This window comes from Peromyscus leucopus, chromosome X (assembly GCF_004664715.2).
Source record: "Peromyscus leucopus breed LL Stock chromosome X, UCI_PerLeu_2.1, whole genome shotgun sequence".
Lineage (NCBI taxonomy): Eukaryota > Metazoa > Chordata > Mammalia > Rodentia > Cricetidae > Peromyscus > Peromyscus leucopus.
The window spans coordinates 70,015,060-70,038,451 of record NC_051083.1 but is presented as its reverse complement, the minus strand read 5'-3'; the positions used below and the strand labels follow the sequence as shown (position 1 = coordinate 70,038,451).

Genomic DNA, 23,392 nt, shown 5'->3' with positions numbered 1-23,392 from the left:
CTCTAATCAAAGCATTTAATATTGTCAATTTCATTCCAAGGACTTCTTTTGATGAATTCCTCAAGTTATAATGTATTCCTTTTCTATGTAATAATGTATTGATTTTGAGGTAGTGAGGATTGAATTTCAATCTTGAACATTCTATGCAAGCAGTTTCCCACTGAATTATGTCCTTCGTCCTACTTTCTTTTGTATTCAATTCAACTATTTTAAAAAACACCTTTCTGACCTTCCTTTTAATTGATGGCTTAGTGAGAAACTTTTAACTTTCAATATGTGGGATTTTCCAGATCTTTCAAGCACTGGTTTTAAATTTAATTCCACTGTTATTTTATAGCATACTTTATATTAGTTCAAACATTGAAATGGCTAAAATTTAGTTTTGTGACCTAGGATTGTATCTATATTTGTGAATATCCTATGAACGCTTGAATAGCACATGCATTCTTCTTTTGGTTGAACTATTCCATAACTGTCAATCAGATCAAGTTGATTGAGAGAGTTATTTAGATCTGTATCCTTAATGATTTTGGGTCTTTTTCTTCACTTCAAGAGAGGAATGTTGAAGTCTATTTGGATTTGGAATGAAGTTAAGTAGTAGAATGGTTGTCTATCCATGAAATTTGATTCACATGGCCACCAGAAAAGAAAAGAGAATGCTATGATTTCATTGCTTATTTATAGTTTTGTCTAAGTGGGTGTTATTAGGAAGCAAAGATTTTTCCACTTTTCAGTACAGTAAAATAAAGTGTAACTCTAATTTATATCTTCTAAAAAGTGAGTTTGAAAAAAGATAGCTGAGGGAGTATTAGTTTATTATGATACTATACTGGTATTCTTTCATATAAGGCTAGTTATCTGTTCTAGCTGTAAGATATATTACAATGTCAATATTTTACTTTGTAAAAAAGTCCACTTAATCTGTAAATTTAGTTTTATTTTTAATATAGTTCCTCATCTTATTGTCCTATGATAAACAATGAAGTGTTATATGATAGGTTTTAAATTCAAATTCAATAACTACTATAAGAAGACTTTTACTTAAATTATTTTCACCAAATGAATTAAAATTTATGAGACAAGAAATACTACTGTTGTAGTTTTGCTGGAGAGTAGGTTTTCATCTTTGTTCTATTAAATTTCCATTCAAATAGGCCAGTCAAAAGTGTATACAGCAGAGAAGTTAGACAGGAGCTCTGTTGCCTTTGCATGTTTTAAAAATAGGGTGCATTTTTTGAGGAATATTATAAAACTATATTTTGTAATATTAACCTTAAAGGCATCCAAAATTGGAATTTAAGTCAACTCAAAGGTGCTTTGAGGTGCTTTAGGGATGTGGCTTAGTGGTATAGTATGTTCATAGTTTATGAAAGGCTTTGGGGTTGAAATGCAGCACACACACACACACACACACACACACACACAGCCAAATAAGTGCAGAATTACTAAATATCCATGTGCCTCTGTATTCATAGCTTCTGTGCACAAATTCTATACAAAATCTTGAAAAAATATGTGCTTATACTGGATACGTGGGATTTTTTTCTTTGTACTTACTAAGAAACATAGCATACGTATATATGTAGCATTTATATTGCATGAAGTGTTATAAATATTTCAGACATGATTTAAAGTACATAGAGCATACATACATTTTGTGCAAATACAATACCATTTTATATAAGGAACCTCAGTATTTATTTATGGAAGGTCCCACATTAAACTACCATAGATACTGAGAGACACATGTATTTGGTTTTATAAAGAGAAAATTTTATTTTCATCTCTTTTTACTTATTTGTTTATCTATTTATTTATAGCACAAAATCTTGCTACATAGCCTAGGCTGACTTCAAACATGGGATCCCCTTCTTTTAGTTTACCAAATGCTAGGATTACAAGTGTTCATCATCATGTTCAGTTGTATGCCCTCCCCGACCATGCTTTTAAGACAAGATCTCATTATAGCCCTGGCTGGTCTTGAACTAGCTACAGTTATTCTGTCTTGGCTTTCCGAGTGCTGGAATTATATGTATATGCCACACTGATGAATTCAGTACTTATTTTGAAAAGTCTTGTTTTGCCTAAAGACTCTTATAGGCCTCTTTGGGACTGTGAATACCTCTGTGTTTCTCAAGTTACACTAACATATATTTTCCTTTCATTTGATATTCTAGATCAGTGATTCTTAACCTGTGGGTCTTGACCATTGAAAAGCACACATTACAAATGTTCTTAGGAACTGACACACCACTCAGTAGCAGAATTACTGTTATGCAATATCAACAAAAATAATTTTATGGCTGGGGGTAACCACAACTACATGAGGAACTGTATTAAAGGGTCACAGCTTTAGGAAGGTTGAGAACCACTGTATAAAGCTTTGAAATGAAAGTAACTTCTACCTTTGATTTCCCAGGAATTTAACATTATATAAATGTTTGGCCTCCTTTAACATAAAGATTCTGATAAGGAAAAAAAAAAGGGTGGGTGGGTACTTAGTGAAGTAAGGCTTGGATTCAAAATTGAGTCTCTTTCAAGGAGCTATCCAGGGTGCTAAACTACATTTCCCAGAAGTTTTCCTAACACTGGCCAAAAAGAAAATCCCTCTAATCTTGCTCTATATTTCAACCTGCTATCTTTGACACATTGGCCATAAATAACTTATCTATCACCTACCCAGTCTGTTACTACTCTGAATATATACATATGTGTATGTTTGTATTTATCTTCTGTAGACACATCCAATTTTGCCCAATTTCCCAGTTGAATTTCTAACCAGGGCATCAGAAAAAAAAAAAGACACCTTTATTATGTTCAGCTACATATAGTAATATAAGGTGCCAACAATTTATACAATGGAGTCTCAAAGTGCATCTATAGTGTTTGCTCTTATAAAATATTTTATTTATAACACCCTTTGTAGTTTAAATTTGCGCTCATTATACAAATTCCTATTAGTTTTTGCTCTGAGTTCTAAAGACCTGAAATTTGACTGAATAATCTATGCTTTTGGAACCAAAATTTTTTCTAGAGTATCTTTCTTACTTTGACTAATTATGACTTAGAACAACAGTTCTTAGATTCTACTCTATTTGCTATATCAAAATCACCATATATATCTTGATAGAATTGTAAAATCTCAGTCCTCAACCTAGATTTTATGAACCAGAAACACTGGGGATGTACTCAGTAATCTGTTTTGATGAGCTTTGCAAATGATCCTGACACATATTTACCAATCACTTAGAATAACATGTTAATAAGTCTGAAATTATATGGTTCGGTCTAATTTAAGTTTTATTTATAAACTTACTGAGCCGTGATTAGAATTCTCTTCAATTAAAAATGCTGATTTGTGTATGTATGTGTCTGTGTGTGTATGTGTACATGTATGCATGTGCATGCACATGTGTGTCAAAAAGAGACAGAAAGAAACAGATACAGAGAGTGACAGAGATAGAGAGAGGGGAGAGAAAAGGATAGGAGAGGAGAAAGGGGGACGGGAGGGCAGAGAAAGGGAGAGAGATTGTGTAGTCCAGTTTAGTATGTAGCTCACAGTCCTTCTGCCTTTGTCTGTTGAATGCTGAGATTTTTAGGTAAGTGCTTCAACAATGAGCCTCAGTGATGAGAAATTTTTCTTTTGAGACAGGGTCTCACTTTGTAGGCTTACAACTCTCTCTATAGAACAGGATGGCCTCAAACCTACAGAGATCTGGCTGCCTCTGCCTCCCAAGTGCTAGGATTAAAAGCATGTACAACCAGGATAGTAGTGAGAATTCTTTAGGTGATAATAATTTTGTAAATTGCATGTAAAAAGACGATCAGGATTGGGATAAGTTGGTAGATATAAATGTTTATAATTTTCATTGTATTATTACAGATTTAGGAGATATGCTTGCACAAGGTTACATAGTTACTCCCATATTCTTAATCAAGGAATGGTTAATGCTCAGAATTTTCCCCAGTAAAAGTCAAGATTTTGAAGAGTCTTAAATTGCAAACAGTAAGTTTAGAAAGAGACACTGACTGAATAATCTGCCAGGTTTCTTTACTCAACTTCAGTAAACAATGCTGTAAAGGATATTGCATCCAGATTAGCTTTATATCTGATGTTATTGCATTGACTTATAAAAAAATGTATCTATTTTTTGAAATATGGCTTGCTATCATTTTTATTTATATCATACTAGAAATTCATTTCCTGTTCAGTAGATCAATCATTCTAACATTTGATCAACCTACTACCAGGAGACTTAGAAAATAACAATAGAAACATATATTGTGCTCTGACTTAAAGAGATTTAGAAATAAAGAGAAAACAAGATTTTGGTTTTCCATATTTTGTTTATATATAATATAGAATTATGTTGTAAAAATGTTACTATTAGAATGAATCGAGGGTGAATTTTTAGCTAAATCACATAATATAAGTACCTTTCTTAAAAGTCTTAATAGACAACAAATGAGGGTTACCATTCTGCCATTCTTTACTGACTTCAATAATGCAAATGAATTTCACTTTCTACATAATATATACTTTAGTAACTGTTTAAAGATGAAATGTTATTAAATTATTATCTTATTTATAACTTACTTATTGTTTAATATCATTCATTCTATAGTGCAGACAATAGTGAGCTTGCATTTTACTAGTAAGTGTGAGTCCCTTTCCTTTTTGCAATTTGATTTTTAGAGACCCAATATTAGCATATTTAAAGTAAAGGTTCTCTGAAACTGTTAAGGTATGATTTAAAGATAATTGAGTACTTATTCACATTTAAATACTTAAAATTTCTATTTTTTTAGATACAAATCTCATGTGTTTATTTCTAAATAAACATGTTTTCAAATAATTTGTTTAGGATATTTCTAAAATAAGATATTTGAATATTTTCTAGTATCATTTTAGTGATCTGTATATATATGCACTATTTTCTAATTATTTACATTAAAATCTTTGTAGAAATAGTCAGAGAATAATGCAAGGTAATGTGGCTCTTTCTATAATCAGCCACTAAATATTACCTTGTATATGTCAAAGTTTAGAAATTAGAACCACAGTGATCTGTGGGTGGTCTGTGAGCTGGTGATCAAAGACCATCGCTTCATATTTCACACACACCCAGGAGTGAGGCCGAGATGGGTCAGTCAACCGTTTTTTTTTTCCTTTAAATTACGTGACCACCCCCTTTCACCTCTGACCTAGGTCATCCAATGTGTGCCATTTGTCAGAGTAGAAGAGTCAGTGTGGAAGTTTAAGTGTACCGTATCCCTAGTTCTGAAAATACTCTGAAAATACACTAAAATGCTGGTAGAGCCTGTATTGTCAACTTTCTAGATAACAATTTTTAATTAAGAACTAGATATAGTGTATTATAATACTATAACTACTAAAATATTGTCAATCATTTTTAAAGTTCCAGTGCTATACTAATTGAAAACCCAGAATGCAGACAAGTAGACAATTTCAGAATAAAAACTTCCTGAAGACTGAAAAGAAAGTAACTGCCCCTTAAATATATACTTTGCAGAAGACTGAACAGCTCAAGTCTTCACTAACACTTGCTTTTTTATGCTTAAATAAAATGCCTTTATAATTTCACTGACATTTCAAGTACCTTTTGTGCCAGTAGAACTGAGGTTTCATGAGCCCTGTTTACTACTAATTAAAACCACACAACACATCTCTGCTGTAGCTAGAGTTTTCCTGCCTTGCCCACAGTCAGGACAAATCTTTCTCACCCGCCAGTCCCACAGCCGCTCAGACCCAACCAAGTAAACACAGAGACTTATATTGCTTACAAACTGTATGGCCGTGGCAGGCTTCTTGCTAACTGTTCTTATAGCTTAAATTGACCCATTTCCATAAATCTATACCTTGCCACGAGGCTGGTGGCTTACCGGTGTCTTCACATGCTGCTGGTCATGGCGGCGGCTGCAGTGTCTCTCTGCCTCAGCCTTCTGCTTCCCACAATTCTCCTCTCTCCTTCTCCCACCTACTTCCTGCCTGGCCACTGGCCAATCAGTGTTTTATTTATTGACCAATCAGAGCAATTTGACATACAGACCGTCCCACAGCACTTCCCCTTTCTTTTTTTTTTTTTTTAAAGGAAGGTTTTAACTTTTACACACCTCCAAAGTCAGCTTGGTATATTTGGGAATTTGGGCGTAGCTTCTCTTACTACTTCCTGCTGGAGGGGGGCGCTGTATCTTATGGGGACACAAAGAAAATTTTAGGATCATGGAGTAGTCCGTGAGACCGTATCGTCTGAGCCAGTTGCCTTGAAACGATTCTGGATGTTGGATCATCTGGGCCATGGTGTCATCGGAGACCTTTCAGGTGGTCTTGGCTGGTCAAACCTGATGTATCTTAATCTGGAACAAATCCATAGCCTCTGGCTTTCTGTAGAAACAAAAGCAGAGCCTCCTTTCCAAAGCAACATATCCTTACATCCACATTTTGAAGTCAAGGTACCTTTAAAATATACATTTTGGCATAACTCAACATCTTTTGTAATCAAATGTTTTTCTTCAGTTACAAATACCAAAGAGAACATAATCCAGATTCTCTGTGTGGTAGCCATCTTTATGTGGCTTATTTTTTATATTACCTTGAGCCTATTGCTTTAAACTGCAGCCTTAAGCCTGAAACGGCGCTGTGGCTGCTGGCTCCACCCACTTCAGCTTCCCAACATGGCGGTGGTATGTTTTCCGCCAGCTCTGGGAGCCATCGTGGGTCTGTGCTTTTATGCAAGCAGCGTGTAGCCCAGAAACCTCTTTTTGTTTTGTACTAGCAAAGGCTAAATCCACCACGCAGCTTAATGTGCCACTTGCAGAGGCCTCATTCCCGCCATACTGCAGACTGAGCTCGCACACTAGGAACCCGCCAGTAGCTCAAACCGGCAGGCTGCCGCTCATTTGAGAGAGACAATTAGGAAGCTGTTTTTAGTTCTGTTTTAGAATATTTTCTCAGGTTTTAGGTGGAAACTCTTGCCAACACGTTGGGCGCCATTTGTAGCTAGAGTTTTCCTGCCTTGCCCACAGTCAGGACAAATCTTTCTCACCCGCCAGTCCCACAGCCGCTCAGACCCAACCAAGTAAACACAGAGACTTATATTGCTTACAAACTGTATGGCCGTGGCAGGCTTCTTGCTAACTGTTCTTATAGCTTAAATTGATCCATTTCCATAAATCTATACCTTGCCACGAGGCTGGTGGCTTACCGGTGTCTTCACATGCTGCTGGTCATGGCAGCGGCTGCAGTGTCTCTCCGCCTCAGCCTTCTGCTTCCCACAATTCTCCTCTCTCCTTCTCCCACCTACTTCCTGCCTGGCCACTGGCCAATCAGTGTTTTATTTATTGACCAATCAGAGCAATTTGACATACAGACCGTCCCACAGCACTCTGCCATGGTCAGCATGGATTAAATAACTATTAAACTTCAAGGAGTTAAGTCTTGATCAGTTTCATATCAGTCCACAATTTTAACACCATGTATAGTTAGAGTACAGAAGTGTTTCCATCCATCCATCGAATTTAGTGAATACCATTTATGTGTCATGAATGTAAATCTTAATATATTATTAATTCACTGTGCCAAAAAACTCAAGAGAAAGATTAAGGAGTAATTAAAGATATGGAAAATACAGAAGAGAGATGACTATATTTTCTGTAGGAGACAAGTGCAAGGACTTTATGGACAGAGGAAATGAATAGCAGAGGTGATTTAGAGAGCATCAGAGTGAGCAAGATCAGGCTTCAGTTAGACCTGTTTTAATTTGAGGTTTCCCATTTTAAATACTGTGGTGATATTGTGTTCCCCAATATATTGTACACACTAATAAACTTATCTGGGGTCAGAGAACAGAACAGCCACTAGATAAACATAGAGGCCAGAAAGTGGTGACTCACACACCTTTAATCCTAGCATTCTGGAAGCAGAGATCCATCCGGATCTCTGTGAGTTCAAAGCCACACTGGAAACAGCCAGGCATGGTGATGCATGCCTTTAATCCCAGGAAGTGATGGCAGAAAGCAGAAAGGTATGTAAGGTGTGAGGACCAGGAACTAGGGCCTGGTGAAGCTCTTAGGCTTCTAGCATCAGTTCAGTTGTGATCCATTTGGATGAGGACACAGAGGCTTCCAGTTTGAGGAAACAGGATCGGTTGAGGAATTGGCGAGGTGAGGTTAGCTATGGCTGGTTCTGTTTCCTGATCTTTCAGTGTTCACCCTAATACCTGGCTCTGGGTTTGTTTTTATTAATAAGACCTTCTAACAATTTATGCTACATAATACCTGTGATATCATACAGAAAAATTGTTGAACTTTTACAAGGCCCCGATTCTTTGTTAAAAATACAGAAAATAGAAATTTTATTTGTTTAAGACCAGGTTTTGTTATGTAGCCCTCGCTGCTCTGGCACTTGCTGGCCTTAAACTGAAGTAGTCCCTCTCCCTCAGCCTCCCAAAATATATCTTTGAAAATTGTTATGAATGCTAGGTGAATTTGTGAAAATAATATACCTGTAGGATAGTAACTTTTAACATATGGGAGTTGTTAGTATTGGTTGTTTTTAAGACTAAATTGCAGGAGGTATGGCTCATTATCCCAGATTTGGGAAGCTGAGGCAGGAGGATCATTGCCAATTGGAGGACAACCTGTGTTATACTAAATTTAAGCTAGCCTAGGCTTCAGAGTGATTCTAAGACTTTTTCAAAAGATAATAAAATAAAAATAAAGAAAGAAAATAAAACTGTAAAAGAGAAAAGAAAAATACTAAACTACATAAGGATGTCTGAGAAAGGAAAGAGGCAATACACATGTGTGGATTTTACTAGAGTATGTGACCATGAATAGTGAACTTTACTATGAAGGTGGAAAAGAGAGGCTGATAACAAAGCATTTACATTCAGAGCTAAGAGGTTTGGAAAAGATGGAGAATCTTTCAAGAACTTTAATCACTGGGTTGATATGCAAGAGCTAGCTTAAGCTTACATTCAGAAAGGTCAGTTAAGGAGTCAGAGACTGAGTACTGAAGTTTCAATGGTTGGAGATTATAAAGATGAAGAACAAAACAGACAAGAAATCAGTATGTAGGAGGAAAATGTACACAGGTTATTTTTTTTTTGGAGGCCAAGTGAAGAAAATATTTAAAAGAATAGGGAGGTATAAAATGAACCAAATGATAGTAAGTAGAAGTTAGAAACTATGTTTTGCTGATAGGAATAATCCAGTAGAAAGAGAAAAATAGGTGATGTGGAAAAGAGAGAGGAGAATTCTAGAACTGAGCTGGTAAGCAATAGGAAAATGAGACTCAGAGCTCAATGGAATTGGACTTCATTAAGAACACTGTCATTTTTGCCAACATAAATGGACACACACACATACACACAAACACACATATTTTCAAGGTTTGTAGCCTTATGAAGTTCTCATTTTCAAAGGTATCGCTTTTGCAGAGCGATATTCCTAAAGCTGTGGATTTTAAGCATAGTTTAAGAGCATCATTAGTAGTTCTTATTTGAATTCACTGCCAACCTCTGTAACCTCTTTGCTTTCATAGCACTCCACAGCAGATGGTAAAATAAATGGAAGGCACAGTTCAGTATTCTTTAGTAGCACAGCACAACAGCTCTAAATGTAGAAGGGGCAAGTAGGTGGTGTGTGTATAAGCAACATGTTAGAAACCTCTCCAAGGTACTGAGATGGTTTTGCTGCTATAGCAAATGCTTTCAAGTCTCTAGGTGTAAAAAAGTGAAATAACTTTTTTTTTAACTTTAAGTATTAAAATGTTTTGCTGACAGTTTTGATCATCTACTCCATGTATAAGATGGAACTCAATTTATCTGTTACATTACTAGAGCTAAGGACAGCACATAGAGTAGCAAAGGAGTAAAGCACAGCATGAAGATTGAAACATTATTGTCTCTCTCTACACACACACACACACACACACACACACACACACACACACACATATGTGTGTGTGTATTCTCAGGGAAGTGGGGAGGGGTTAGAATTAGATACCTTGCCTTTGTTACAATGGGTAGAATCTGCTTAGTGGTGTGTGTGTATGCATTGTGTACTCTTGTGTTGGGACACACAAGAGACTGAACCATTGTGAGTTCATTCCTATTGGGAGGGCGACTCTCAGGAACATCTTAAGTGAGACAAACTGGGTGGAGTGGGAGGATGGAGAGCACAGGTATACTGATTTCTTTTTTTTAATGCATTATCTGCTGCTTCTAGCTTCTAGGTGGCTGACATAATAGTCTAAAATCCCCGCCCTAGTAGTATTGGTTACTAGGTACTAAAATGGGCGTGGCCTTGTATGTTAAACACCTGAGTTTTGTTGGGCCCAGCCAGCTGGCCCTGGGGCAGAGTCTGGACTCCTGAAGCTTTCTGCAGAGCCCCTGGGTTCCCCTCATCCTCTCTGGGAATGCTCCCGCCAGCCAGGCTGTTCGGTAGCCTTGGGAGGGCCTGCTGAGCATGTGTAGGGCACACCGCGCATGCTCTGTGAAGTGGGCAGGTTTAGCAGGCGCGAGCTGTGGGCTTTACTACGGTTCGCCCGCCTCCCCCGCCCAGCACGCCCCCTCCTCTTCTTCCCGCCCCCAGCACGCGTTCCTCGCAACCACCCCGCCCCTCCTCCCCTACCCCCCTCCACTCCGGGCTGGGGAACCTCCATTGACGTGCCGGTGACGCCGCCGCGCGCCGCCGCCGCCGCCGCGCCGCCGCCGCCGCGGGGGGTTCCAAACGCCGCACAGGTAACGCGGCGGCTGCCGCCATATTGGCGGCGTAGGGAGCGGGGAGGGGGCCCGGGAGCGAGGGGGGGCGAGCGGCGCGGGCGGCGCGCGCGCGGGGGGGGGGGGCGTGTGGGGGGGCGGCCCCGCGGAGCTTTGCTGGGCGGGCGGCGGGAGCCGTGCGGCTGCTCAAGGGGAGGCAGTACAGAGTTGTCTTCTTTTTGGGCACAACAGCGGGCAGCGGATCCCCCACTCTCCCAGCTTGTGAGGTTCCCGCAGCTGAGGAGGTCAGCGATCACTGAGTACGGGGCTCGGAGTCTCGGACTCAGCATCGAGCGAGGTCCGCGGACGGGATGCGTGGTGGTGCTGGAGACCGGCAGCTCCTGTTCGAGTGCTCCTGAAGTGGCGATGCTACCATTCGTTCCTCTGGAGGATCTCTGGGACCAAGAAATGGAGGTGTTCCGCAGCGGCAGTGCGAGCGACAGTGCGAGCGGCAGTGTGAGCGGCATCGAGGTTAGTGTGGTGGGCGGGACCGGCTGGAAGTCTGCAGCCCTGTGTCCCGGGAGATCCTGGCCGGGCGGGAGAGCGGGGGTGCCAAGCAAGCCCCCTACCCCCTTCCCGGGGGGCCCAGACCTCTAGCAGCATGAGGGCGGGAAAGGGGACGGGGCTCCAGCATGCAGAGCTTCCAACTCCCAGATGCGACTTGGCCTCCCGAGCTCCGAGCTCCGGAGGTGCGGCCACGCTAGAGTTTGTTCTAAGTTTCTTTACTTCCAACCCGAAGCGGGACTGGGGACGCGCGCCGTGCCTTACTTGACTCTGCGTTCCTCTCGCACCATGCTGCCTCTGCTTTCTGAGAATTGGAGCTGGGGACCCGAGCTTGCTGTTTAACTCCAGTGCTTTATGAACTCAGGGAAACAAAAACACACCAAGGTGGCTAACTCTGGGGACTTTAACCCCGAAGGACAAGTGTTCCTTGGTAACAGCATTCTTATTTCTTTGCAGACTGCTTCTTTCTCTGTACCTTAAATGGAACTGGCAGTCAATGTGTGTAGGTGATCTGCTGCTGCCTGTTCTCAGTTCCCCTTACTCCTGCAGTTCTACTTCGACCCTTTACCTTTTCCCAGGCTTCATACCTGACCCGTTGGTGGGTACCAGAGGCAAAGTGATTCCTGGACCTTTGTAAGACCGATTTTGGTAAAGCTTAGTCTAGTTGAACCAAAATCCTTCCGTTCAACCCTCTTTCCCGCCGTTCATCTGAAACTGTACTGGCTGTGTTTTGCACTTGGGCCGTGAGAACTTAGATGTGCACAGGTATTTTATTGTTTTCTTACAAAAAACGAGCCACGTTTAAACACAAAAACCTACCTATTGTGACAGAAAGTTGGATCCTTTCCTAGTTGCTTAATCATAAGCATAGTATTCCAGTAGAGGCCACCATACACCTCCTAAAATAGTTGTTGAATACCAGTTTGATTCACAACAGAGTGTTTTGAGGTAAGAGTCAGAATCCTCGAAATCTCAAGGATGAGCCTTTGTCTTCAAATATTGTTCCAGCTTTAGAAAGACATACTTTGGATTATTTTATGGTTGTTTGTCCTTTTGCCCTTTACATGATTTTAATTTAAACTAGAGTTAGATTACATTGTGAGAATAACTTGCAACAAGAGATTTTATGGAAATAAATTGAGAAGTACTGTGGAGTGGAACCATTTATACAGATATATATTTTTAAACTAATTGATCCCAAATGTTTTAATATTCTATATCTCTTAAGCATTGGTTAAAAGTGAGATGAATGAAAAATGTTAATTTTTCTTAAAATGTGGAAATTCTAACTGCATGTAGAAAATGTCCAGCCAGACTATGGGGGTGGGGGGATTTTGTTTCATTCATGACTCACAAGTATTTAATTTATATAGGAGGTCGGGATCTTTCAAATGTCTGCTATTTTATTTTTATTTTTGGTTAACTTTGAATGTACTACCTTGCAAATTGTAATTAGCACACATATTTTTTAAATTTGCAGTATGTTTTAGGTGTTGTAGATATTTAACAATAGGTCTCTCTACCTCTGCTGTTTGGAGAACTGCTCCAGTAGAGATTGGTAAACCTATGAGGTAATACAAAAGGTGAAGGCAATGTGCTGCTTTCTTCATCTAAAACCATTAGGATTGGTTAGATTGAACCCAGCAAAGAACTTTATTAAAAATATTTGGGGTGAAATTTTAGTGCTACATGTTGGCAACCTCATTTTGTTTTTGTTTCTTGTACAGATGCTCTGTTCATAAGAAAAAAACAGTTTTCCTTTATAGAATTGATATTTATTTTTATCACACCTTTTGATATTGGCAACTTTAGAAATTGAAGCTTTTAAGTTTGAACTTTACATTCCTCAACTGTGATAGTTTTTAGAACAAAGGTATTTTCATTGTGTTATATATTTATTATATATAATGGGATATATAAAATGTGCTGGAATCCTTAAAGGAAATGTAGGGTTAATTCTGATGTCAAAAGAAATAATTTCTGTGTGTTGAATACTGGTAAGATTAAATAAGAATTATTAAATTATAGCCACACATATATTTCAGAGTGTTTTTCAGTGTCTTTTACCTTTCTTGCTTATATGAGCAGTTGACAACTTTAGAATTATCTTTCAGCAGTGTGTAAATTGATTGTTTCAGAATCTTAACATGTTTTCCCACCAGAAAACCATGGGCAGTAACAGTTTTAGATCAATGCACAAGAGCAAGCCATACAGATGAAGAGCCTAATTACTGTTTGAAAATTTTTCCTATGGGAAAATGTGTCAAGGTTTCAATCAAAAACTAGTTTGATTCCAGTGAATAGTAAGTAGAAAATGGGCCTGCAGAAAGGAAAAATGGGCTCCATTGGCTCCTGGGGAAAAATTCTTAGAAACAGGGACATGAGATAAGCAAGAAGCTCTGGTTGTGAGAGCCCTTGCAGGGACTGTCTCAATTACGTCTGCTGAGAATAACAACTTCAAAGGGCATCACCCCTCAGGCAACTGCAATTTTAGCTCTTGCCTGGATTCTGTCAGGATCTGGGAAGAGGTGTTACTTGAGATGGTATTGGTTGTTCCTGGGCAAGGGTCATAAAGAACAGCTTGAGTACCATGAATTCTTCATGAATTAGTTCCATGAACATTACAGTTTGTATAGTAGTTTGTGGGGTTTGTTTTTTGATTTTTGTTTTTTGTTTTTTTGTTGTTGGTGGTTTTTTTTTTTTTTAGGTGAGGGAGTATTTGGTTCCTTATGGAAGAATTGGTTATAGTGTTTTGAACTTGCATATCATATAATAAATATTGTAGTAGAATTCTGGTATTTATATGTTACCAATGTTTTTGTTTAAAGAAGTTAGTTTGGGGAGTAATTTAATTCATTGATGAAAGCAGTTTGAGCTTAAAGCTATAATCATTAAAATTTTAACCAGGGTAGATTGAGAAAACTTGCAAGTTTTGATTAATTTTTATGATACTCTGTAGTAATAAAAGAAAGAACATGAGCATTGAAAGCAGATGAATCTGTATTCCATCCCCCAAATAGATATGTAATATTACATGTTACCTTTATAAATGGGAAGAAAAAATATTTTCAAAAGTTTTATGTAAAAGAAATTCAGTGCTGGGTTTAATACACTTAGCAAGTTGACTTTCATATAGAATGTGTCTAATATATAATAGTTCCCTTTATTTTCCCATTAAATTTTTATTATCATTTGTATAAAAAACCTGGGGTTTAGATAGCTATAACCATAGCCCCAGCCTTTCTACAATGATGTTTTTTTAAAGACCTCCCTAAATCTGATCATTTCTTTCAAAGGTATTGACGTACTCACTGTGCATCTTTGTAATCACAGATAAGATGATACAGAAATAAATAGGAGCTCATACTTAGGAATACTTAGAGGGATACAAAGAGACAAATTTTATTCCTGTAAGTGGCTAATGAGGTATTTCATTGACATTCTGTTTTGTTAGGTGGTGGTGGTGGTTGTTGTGTTTGGAATTCTTATAGTGTGTATTGAGTATAGACAACACATAGTGCAATCATGTGAAATGCCTGAGGATGCATTCCTGAATTATAGTCTTCCCTCATTTATTTAATTTAGGTGAACAAGACAGGAATTTGAGAAATTGTTATTGTAAATGACCCAGGACCATTAAAGGAGTGCAGTGATGGCAATGGTGGTTTAGGGATAGATCTGCTAAGGCCTTGTGAAGGAGGTCGGATTTCATCAAGGTTTTTTAGAGTGCTAATATTTCCATAGTGGGGAAAGAAACAATTGAAATGGATGGAGACATTTATAAGCAAAACTGTACTCACTTTGGAAAGGAGAGATTTGGTATCCCTGGAATATGAGTCTGTGTTCTAGGAATGGGGCTAGTTTGTGAAATTGCATGTGTCCAGAATGTATGGGTCTTTTAAAGCAAGTTTATGGCTAAAATTTTATTTTATAAATGTAAACTATTTTTAGGACATTACATAACATCACATTTATGCTTTGAAAAATGACCAGTGGCAATGTGGGGGATAGATTGGAACAGGTGAAGCACTGAAGGTGCGGATATCAGTTAGGAGACTGATGTACTCATAGAAAGAGAGTGAGAATTTTTGGAGGAGAAATTACAGGGTAGCAAGAAAACTGATCAGAGAGATCTTGCAGAAGAAGAATAGGTAGAGCATAGTCACTGATTAGATGTTGGTAAAAAAGAGAGTAGACAGAACAGCTGGCATTAGAAGCCTGATAGTAGGAATTAATTCAGTTTAACAGGTAGTTAATGTGTGCTTGCTAATGTAAATCTATGCTAGCCAGCAGACTACTAGAGATAAATACATCTTTCAAGTAGCAAGAGAAAGAAAAGAAAAGTAAGGTGGACATCCTTCCTCTCTAGTATTGGCTTGAATAATAGCAGACTGCTCCTATTTGGCCATCTTTGTTATGGTTTAAAATATTTTGTACTGATGTACTTATTATTAGCCAAATTTATTCATGCTTTTAAAATGATCCTTGTGTACATTATTCTTGTTTCACCAATATTTGTTTGAAGTGGTGAATAGTCATGTATGCAGAATGCTTTTCTAGAATCTAGGAAAAAGAGGAACACCTGCATTTTTTATATACTTTTTGCCAAGTTTATATCAAATACACCTCTCTCTCATGCAGGTCCCTTCCCAGTTCTACCAAGTTTATCTTTAAGGCAGTCTGGTCTCGAAATATTCAGGTCAGTTCATTCTAGGGCAGGGCCTCTACATTTCCCTACCTTGATTAATTCATCATGAGAAGTAATCACTACCTTGATGTTCCATAATGGGACCTACCAATGGTATAGCTGCTTTCTTGGGCCACATTATTTAGAACTACCCACTCATAGTCTTCTCATTTCTACTTTAGAGAAGGCAATGAAAATGGTTTTCTTCCTGAGGTTATTTTCTTAGTTGGTGCTATCATTGTATTTAGTGATAGTTCTAATGACTTAGTAAGCACACAAAGTTCAGTACTTTGTCAGCATTTGACATATGCTTCCTTATGTTATTTCTAAGGATTATTTGCTGTTCTTGTTGATAGTTATTTTATATATGCATTTAAATTTTTTCTTTAGATGGGAAAAGAGTTACACAGGAAAAAGATCTAAGAGATAAACTCCTTAATCTAGCTTTTGCTTATCATAGAGGTATGTTCTGAGTTTTCCTGCAGGTATCTTGTATAACTGATTTTACTTGTGTGTTTTAACCTGAACATTTGAAGTCATCTGCCCCCACCGACCCCCTTTGTGTGTGAGACAGAAAGCAAGCTTGCGGCTTAAGGTTTATTTCACAGGGTATTTGAGATGGTTTATAGGAAATATAATTAATAAACTTTTGCTAGCTACTAAAATGGAAATAGCAAATATATGAAAAGGGTAGAGAGAGGATGGAAGTAGAAGGTGAAATAGAACACAGGTAAGCAAACTTTAGGGTGCTCTACATTTTAATAGAATTGAATTATAAAATTTGGCCTTCAGTTTCTTTCTCAATTCTGGTTGTATTTCAGATTAACAATGGGATTTTTTTTTAAGTTGCCCATGCCAGTGCTGTACTCTTAAATATGTTGATAGTTAATTGCTTTAGAAAGGACCTCAGCATCATTTTCCAGATGATTATGATATCCAGACATTGTAAAGAAAACTCTAGGCCAAAGTAAAAAGAAAAATGGTCCTGTAGTTCTTGTTAAGCAATAAGATAAAAAAGTCAGTTCCTAAGATAGCAATTAGAGAAATAAATTTTCTGTGAACTATGATTTGCTTCTGAGTGTTTTTGTTCTGTTGTTTTAAAGATGTGACTGGGACCGAAGGAGATGTTTGAGCTGTTTTATAGGCTAGTGCTGTTTAGTTTAAAGTGGTTTACTTTTCCATTGCATGAAAAACAAAATTGTAGAGTTCTAGCTTATTTAGATATAGTGTGGCCATGTAATTAGAAAGTTGTATTAGTCATTCTTCTGTCACTTAATAAAATATCTGGGAAAATAACTTAAAAAGAGGAAAGATATTTTGCTTCACAGTTTCCATGAGTTCAGTTCACAATCATTTGGTCTCATTGTTGTGGGCTTGTGTCCAGGTAAAACATTGTGGTGGGAGGCCATGGTAGATGAAGGCTACTTTCTGTGTGGCTGCCAGGAAGCAAAGAAAGAGAGGGAGAAGGAAAGAAAAGGGAATGAGAAAGTAAGACTGTCAGGTGCACATTCAGCCACCTTCTTCCCCCTACTAGATGTCACATCCTAAAGCTTCTGCCACCTTCATACCACATTCTCACGTGGCAACCAAGTCTTTAGCATATGGCTTTAGGGGATTATTTCAGATCCAAAGTCCAGAATATTAGTTAAGTAAGGAAATAGCGGCCAATTTGATTAACACATATCTCATTTGTATTAGCTAGCTAAACAAGTAGAGTAATCACTTGTTTTGACTCACACTGTCAGGATTTCAGTCTGTCATGGCAGGGAATACATGCTAGAGCAGCTCAGTTCATTGCTTTGAGAGTGTGCAAATCAAGACTGCAAGAATAAATGAATGCTTAGAGAACCTTTTAGAGGAGACATAGATATTCAGAAAAGATAGGATCACTTAGTCGATCAGATCTTTAAACAGTATTAATTTGATTTTATTTGTTCCTTTGTGTGTGATGCTGTATGTGTCCAAATCTTTCTTTTCACTCTTGTTCAGTGTTCAGTTATGTGGTCTTAATAAGTTTGGCTTATCCATTATTCAGTTTAAAACATTTGGATTGTTACTAGTTTGTAGTAATTATGACTAAAGTCATATAAATTTGTGTGGAAAGACTGATTTGAATGGAACTTCATTTACCTTGGGCAAATACTTATGAATGAAGTTACCATGTGAAAGTTCCAGCTTCTTTGAATTTGTGTAAGTACTTGATATTGCCAGTTAAAATTAAAATATTTATTCACTCTGATGGGTATATAGTGGCATCACATTACTTTTTGAGCTTCCATTTCTGTTATTAAAAATATTGTTGGGGATTTTTTGAAACACTTATTTGTCATGCACATGTTTTTCCCAGTGAATTGTCTTTTTAAAATTTTTGTTATTTTTAAATTGACTTGTTTTCTTCCTTACGAGTTTTAAGAATTTTGGAAATAGGTCCTTTATCAGACTTTGACTTGTGACCTTTTCCTTCCATTATGTGGCCTGCATTTATTTTTTTTAATGAAGAATAGAGGTTTTTTTTATTTTAATGAAGTTTAATTTATGAATTTGTTCTTTTGTGAATCTTACTTTGCGTATTATATATAAGAAAAATTTGCCTGAATCCAAGGTCATTAAATTTCCCTGTTTCATTGATGTTATGTTTGAAGTTTATGCTTTTCTTGGACTTTTGATCTACTTGTGATTAATTTTTATAAATGAGGGGTAAATTTTATAAATGATGGCAGATCTCTGTGAGTTCGAGGCCAGCCTGGGCTACCAAGTGAGTTCCAGGAAAGGCGCAAAGCTACACAGAGAAACCCTTTCTCGAAAAACCAAAAAAAAAAAAAAAAAAAAAAAAAAAGAAATAGAGCAGTTGTACTTTATATATGTTTGATAAGAACAATATAGAGTTTTTGAACAAAATAAAAATGTCTGTCATAGCAAAATTCTTTAACCTTGAGAAAAAAAAACAATGGACAATTTATACTCATTACATATTCTCAAGACATTATAATTATTTGGACATTATATCTCTAAGAGCTTATTACAGTGAGAATTTTCTTTCTACAAAGAATACCAGGGATATAGACAGGTTTTATGTATATATGTACTCATTTATGCCACATATCATACTGTGTTCTTTGCAAGTAAACTTTCCAAAAGTGTACGCCATAGCCCCTGAGACTGGCATGATGGCATATGCCTTGGCTTTGTAATACATTGAACCTGTTCAAATGTGTTCAGTTTATTAGTGCTGATGTCAGCTAAGCAGCGTAAACAAATTCCTGCCCATATAGGAAGCAGATATTTTTTTAATTGTGTGATTAAATGAATTAGAAAACCCAGAAGGTCTCCAAATACATTTGAATGTATATTGTATGGATATGCTTAGTATTATTCAACAGCCACCTAGTACTGCTATAAGTAGTAGTATTTTTGAAAGCATAATGATTTTTGGATTTGTTTTAATTAATTCTAAATGTTATTTGATATTCATTTATTTATCAAATGAGTGGTATCTATTTATGAGGCATAACGTAATGATAGTTGCTCTATAGGCTTCATTGGGTATTGTTCCATATTCCTGCCTTTATAACTGAAGATGAGTGACATGTTTGTGTATGTGTGTTCATTCATTTATAATCACAAGGAAATGTCTAAATAGACAGTATATTATGTTATAAATACCAACAAATTTTGGCCTACAGAAAGCTTTAAAGTATTTTTCTGAGGTGTTAATGTTTTAGTTTCTATGCCATTACTCATAGACTAAGTGATGCATTTTACTCTTTTGCTTTAAAAAGTAGTAGTAGTAGATTTCTTCCTACTTAAATAAGCTGTCAAGGAAATAGAGCTTTAAAAGCAGAAAATGCAGCTTCAGTGTACATCTTTCAATTCATTTTGTGCCTTATTACCTTACATTATTTCCATTATTCTTGAGAGGGCTTAGAAACATGCCCATCTTGATTTGTTTTTCAGTGTTCTAAAATTATTACTGCCATATATGAAAGAAAAGTTTTTTTGTTTTGTTTTGTTTTTTCCAGACAGGGTTTCTCTGTGTAGCTTTGTGCCTTTCCTGGAACTCACTTGTAGCCAGGCTGGCCTTGAACTCACAGAGATCTGCCTGCCTCTGCTTCCCCAATGCTGGGATTAAAGGCGTGTGCCACCACCGCCGACAAGAAAAGTTATTTTTACTAATGAATTTCTTTAAAATATTTGAGTTGCTTGTGAATTTGGATCTTATATTAGTTACTTTTTTGTTATTGTGACAAAAATAACAAATAATATAAAGGGTAGAAAGACCTATTTTGCTTAAGGTTTCAGGCGGTTGGTCCATTATGGATATGGGAGAGTCAATTAAGTTTAAGTCACATGGGCCAGGAGCAGAGGATGGTAGGTGTCATAAATCTGGTGTTCTCCTTTTCCTTTTTTTTATTCACCTGGGCCCTATTCTATGGTGCCACCCACTTTTCAGTTAATCCTGCCTGGAAACACCCTCACAGGTACACTTACAGATATGCCTCACCAATCGCCTATGTGATTCTAAGTCTAGTCAGGCTAACAATGGAGATTGACTGCCACAGCTCTCATAGGTACACTAGACTTCCTGTATTGGATATGAAAACAATAAGAATTCTAGAGGTTTGTTTTCTAAGTTAACAAGCTATTCTGGAACTAATGCTAACTCTTTAATTTAGTCATGTTTGATTTTATACATACCATGTCAAATTGGAGAAGTATATGCAGAAATTATGGCAGAAGACATAAATAGCTATTGTAGGAATAGCAGTAGATTTCAACATTTATGATGATTCTCATAAGTTTATAATGAAGTTTCTAAAATGAACAATGACTTTAAAGGAAGGGTTTAACTATATTGCCAGAGTGATCTCATTATCCTTGTCTCAAGTGATCCTCCTAAATAGCTGAAATAATGTTGTGTGACAGCTTGTCATATTTTTTGCTGCATTTATTCATTTGTTTGTTTATTTATTTTTATATTCAGAAACCCTAGGTATTGAACTCAAGGCCTTGAGAGATATGTGTAAGCAGTCCTTGGTAGATTTAGATATGACCTTGGTTAGATAACACAGAGATGAAATTTTATTTCAGCCATTTTCTTTAAACTATTTGGTGCTATGATTCAGGAAGATTAAGACCACAGTAGCCATTTCTTTTCTATAAATTATAGCATCTCTGTCTCTGAAGGTAGTAGTTTGAATTGCTGTAGTGTTTTGGCAAGATATCCAAATCAGATGAATGTTGCAACTTGATGACATATGATAGAAAGTTAAGTATAATCATATTTTTAGCTTTTATATTTTTAAGCTCTGCATTATTTGAAAGCAGTATGTTTGATATTTTTTTTGGTGTTAAATCCTTTTGAAATTTATGCCACAACTAAAATATTGAAAGTGATTTGGCTGAATTAATGCTGGTTCCAACAATTAAACTAAATATTCTTAACCCATTAGTCTCTTAATGGGATTAACAGCTTCAGAAATCTAATGCAATGGTTTTCCTACATTCAGGGAGATACATTTGCAGTTTTCTGCAGTTAAAGTTATGATTAGCTAGCATTTAAAATGCATTGAAACTTAATCCATTTTGGTGGTCTTTTTTTTAAGGTCTGGAATTTGTGATGCTCTTGTCTTAGTCTTTTAGGTGCTGGAATTACAAGTGTGTACCACAATATTTGTCTATTGTATATTTTTTATTTAAGAAACACTACAGAAAAGTAAGTTCAAATTACAAGTTCAGACAAGTACAAGCCTATGATCCCAGCTCTTGAGAAGCAGAGGCAGGAGCATCATGAATTCAATGCCAACATGGAGTACATAGAAAATTCTACACTGACCTGAATTACATAGTGAAATGCTATCTTAAAAAAAAAAGAAAGAAAATTAATTGGATATGCTTTGTGGTGGCACACATGTAATATTGGTATCTGAGAGCAGAGGCAGAAGGATTTCTTTGAGTTTGAGACCAGTCTGGGATACATACGGAGTACCAGGCCATTTATATTATGTAACAAGGGCCTGTAGCACCATCACCACCTCCAACACACAAAGAAAATGCAGGTTTATTTTTATGAAATTAGGTGTATTATGAGTAAACAATATCCTGTGTATACTGTGCAATTTATAATCACATATAGTAGATAATTTTTATTCTTTTATTGGGAAGATACTTTACTGTTCTTATACATCCTTAAATTTATGCTTATAATTTACAAATTATATTGACTGGATATTGATAACTTTTTCTACAGGGGATCAGATAACTCTAGGCCACACATAATAGATGCCACATATTCTATACCTTTAGGGAGAGTTGTGAATGTAAAATTATACAAGTCTTGTTAACCGATGAAAATGGGCAAAATTTGACACATGGACCATAGTTTAGATGAAGGGCTATATTATGTGCTCCCTAACATTTATACTAATTTTGCTAATAAAAATTAGTTAAGAAACAAATGAAGGCTGCGCATGCCTTTAATCCCAGCACTCAGGAGGCAGAGGCAGGAGGATCTCTGTGAGTTCGAGGCCAGCCTGGTCTCCAAAGCGAGTTCCAGGAAAGGCACAAAGCTACACAGAGAAACCCTGTCTCAAAAAACAAACAAACAAACAAAAAACAACAAAAAAACAAACAACAACAAAAACAAACAAATAAACAAACAAAAGAAATAAATTAAAAAATTATCACATGTTGAAATAACTGCCATTCAAAGAATGATTTGTAAGAATTATGTGATGGCTAACCTAAGCTATATTTAAAAAAATATTTTGAATGAGCTGGATTTTCTTGGCTTTTAAAATTGAAAATTAGGGTTCATACAGGTGATTTTGACTAAGAAACTGTTCTATTCTTGTAGAAGACAGGGGTTTGATACTCAGCACCTATGTCGGGTGACTCATAAATGCCTGTAACTCTAGCTCCAGGAGATCTGATTGGACAGTCTCTTCTGGACTCTGGACACCTAAAGTCAGACTTGTACATATATCCCCATATGTTAATCTTTCTAAGATTAAATAATAAATAAATAAATAAATAAATAAATAAATCATTCTAAGATTAAGTCATAAATGATAGCAAAATGACTTGCTGGAAATTAATGTAATTAGTTGCTAGAGAAACTTTTAGATGTTTCAAGTCAGAAAATAATGGCAGTTATTATGGGACTGAGTTTATAAGCTGAATTCATTCAGATTCCAAATATAGTCATTCCTTTTCGCAAATATTTATCCAGGGCCTATTTCCAGGTAATGTTCTACATTGTGGAGTAATAGGGTAATAAGATGTGATATCTTTGCTCTAGAACTTATGAAATGAGGTATTTAACAAGATACTGTTTCTTTCCTTTATTTTTTTCCAGACAAGGTTTCATACTAGCCCAGGGCAGTTGGAACTTACTGTGTAGCCCAGGCTGGCACTGAAT

At 36.8% G+C, this 23,392-nt stretch overlaps 1 protein-coding gene across 1 annotated transcript in view; it reads left to right on the top strand.

Annotated features, from left to right (window-relative positions):
- Nucleotides 1–23,392, top strand: part of Rps6ka6 (ribosomal protein S6 kinase A6) — a 159,594-nt gene that overhangs the window by 65,284 nt on the left and 70,918 nt on the right. The window contains exon 4 of the mRNA XM_028884583.2: nucleotides 10,977–11,255. Coding sequence (XP_028740416.1) covers nucleotides 10,977–11,255 — 279 coding nt within the window. The remainder of the gene's footprint in view (nucleotides 1–10,976; nucleotides 11,256–23,392) is intronic.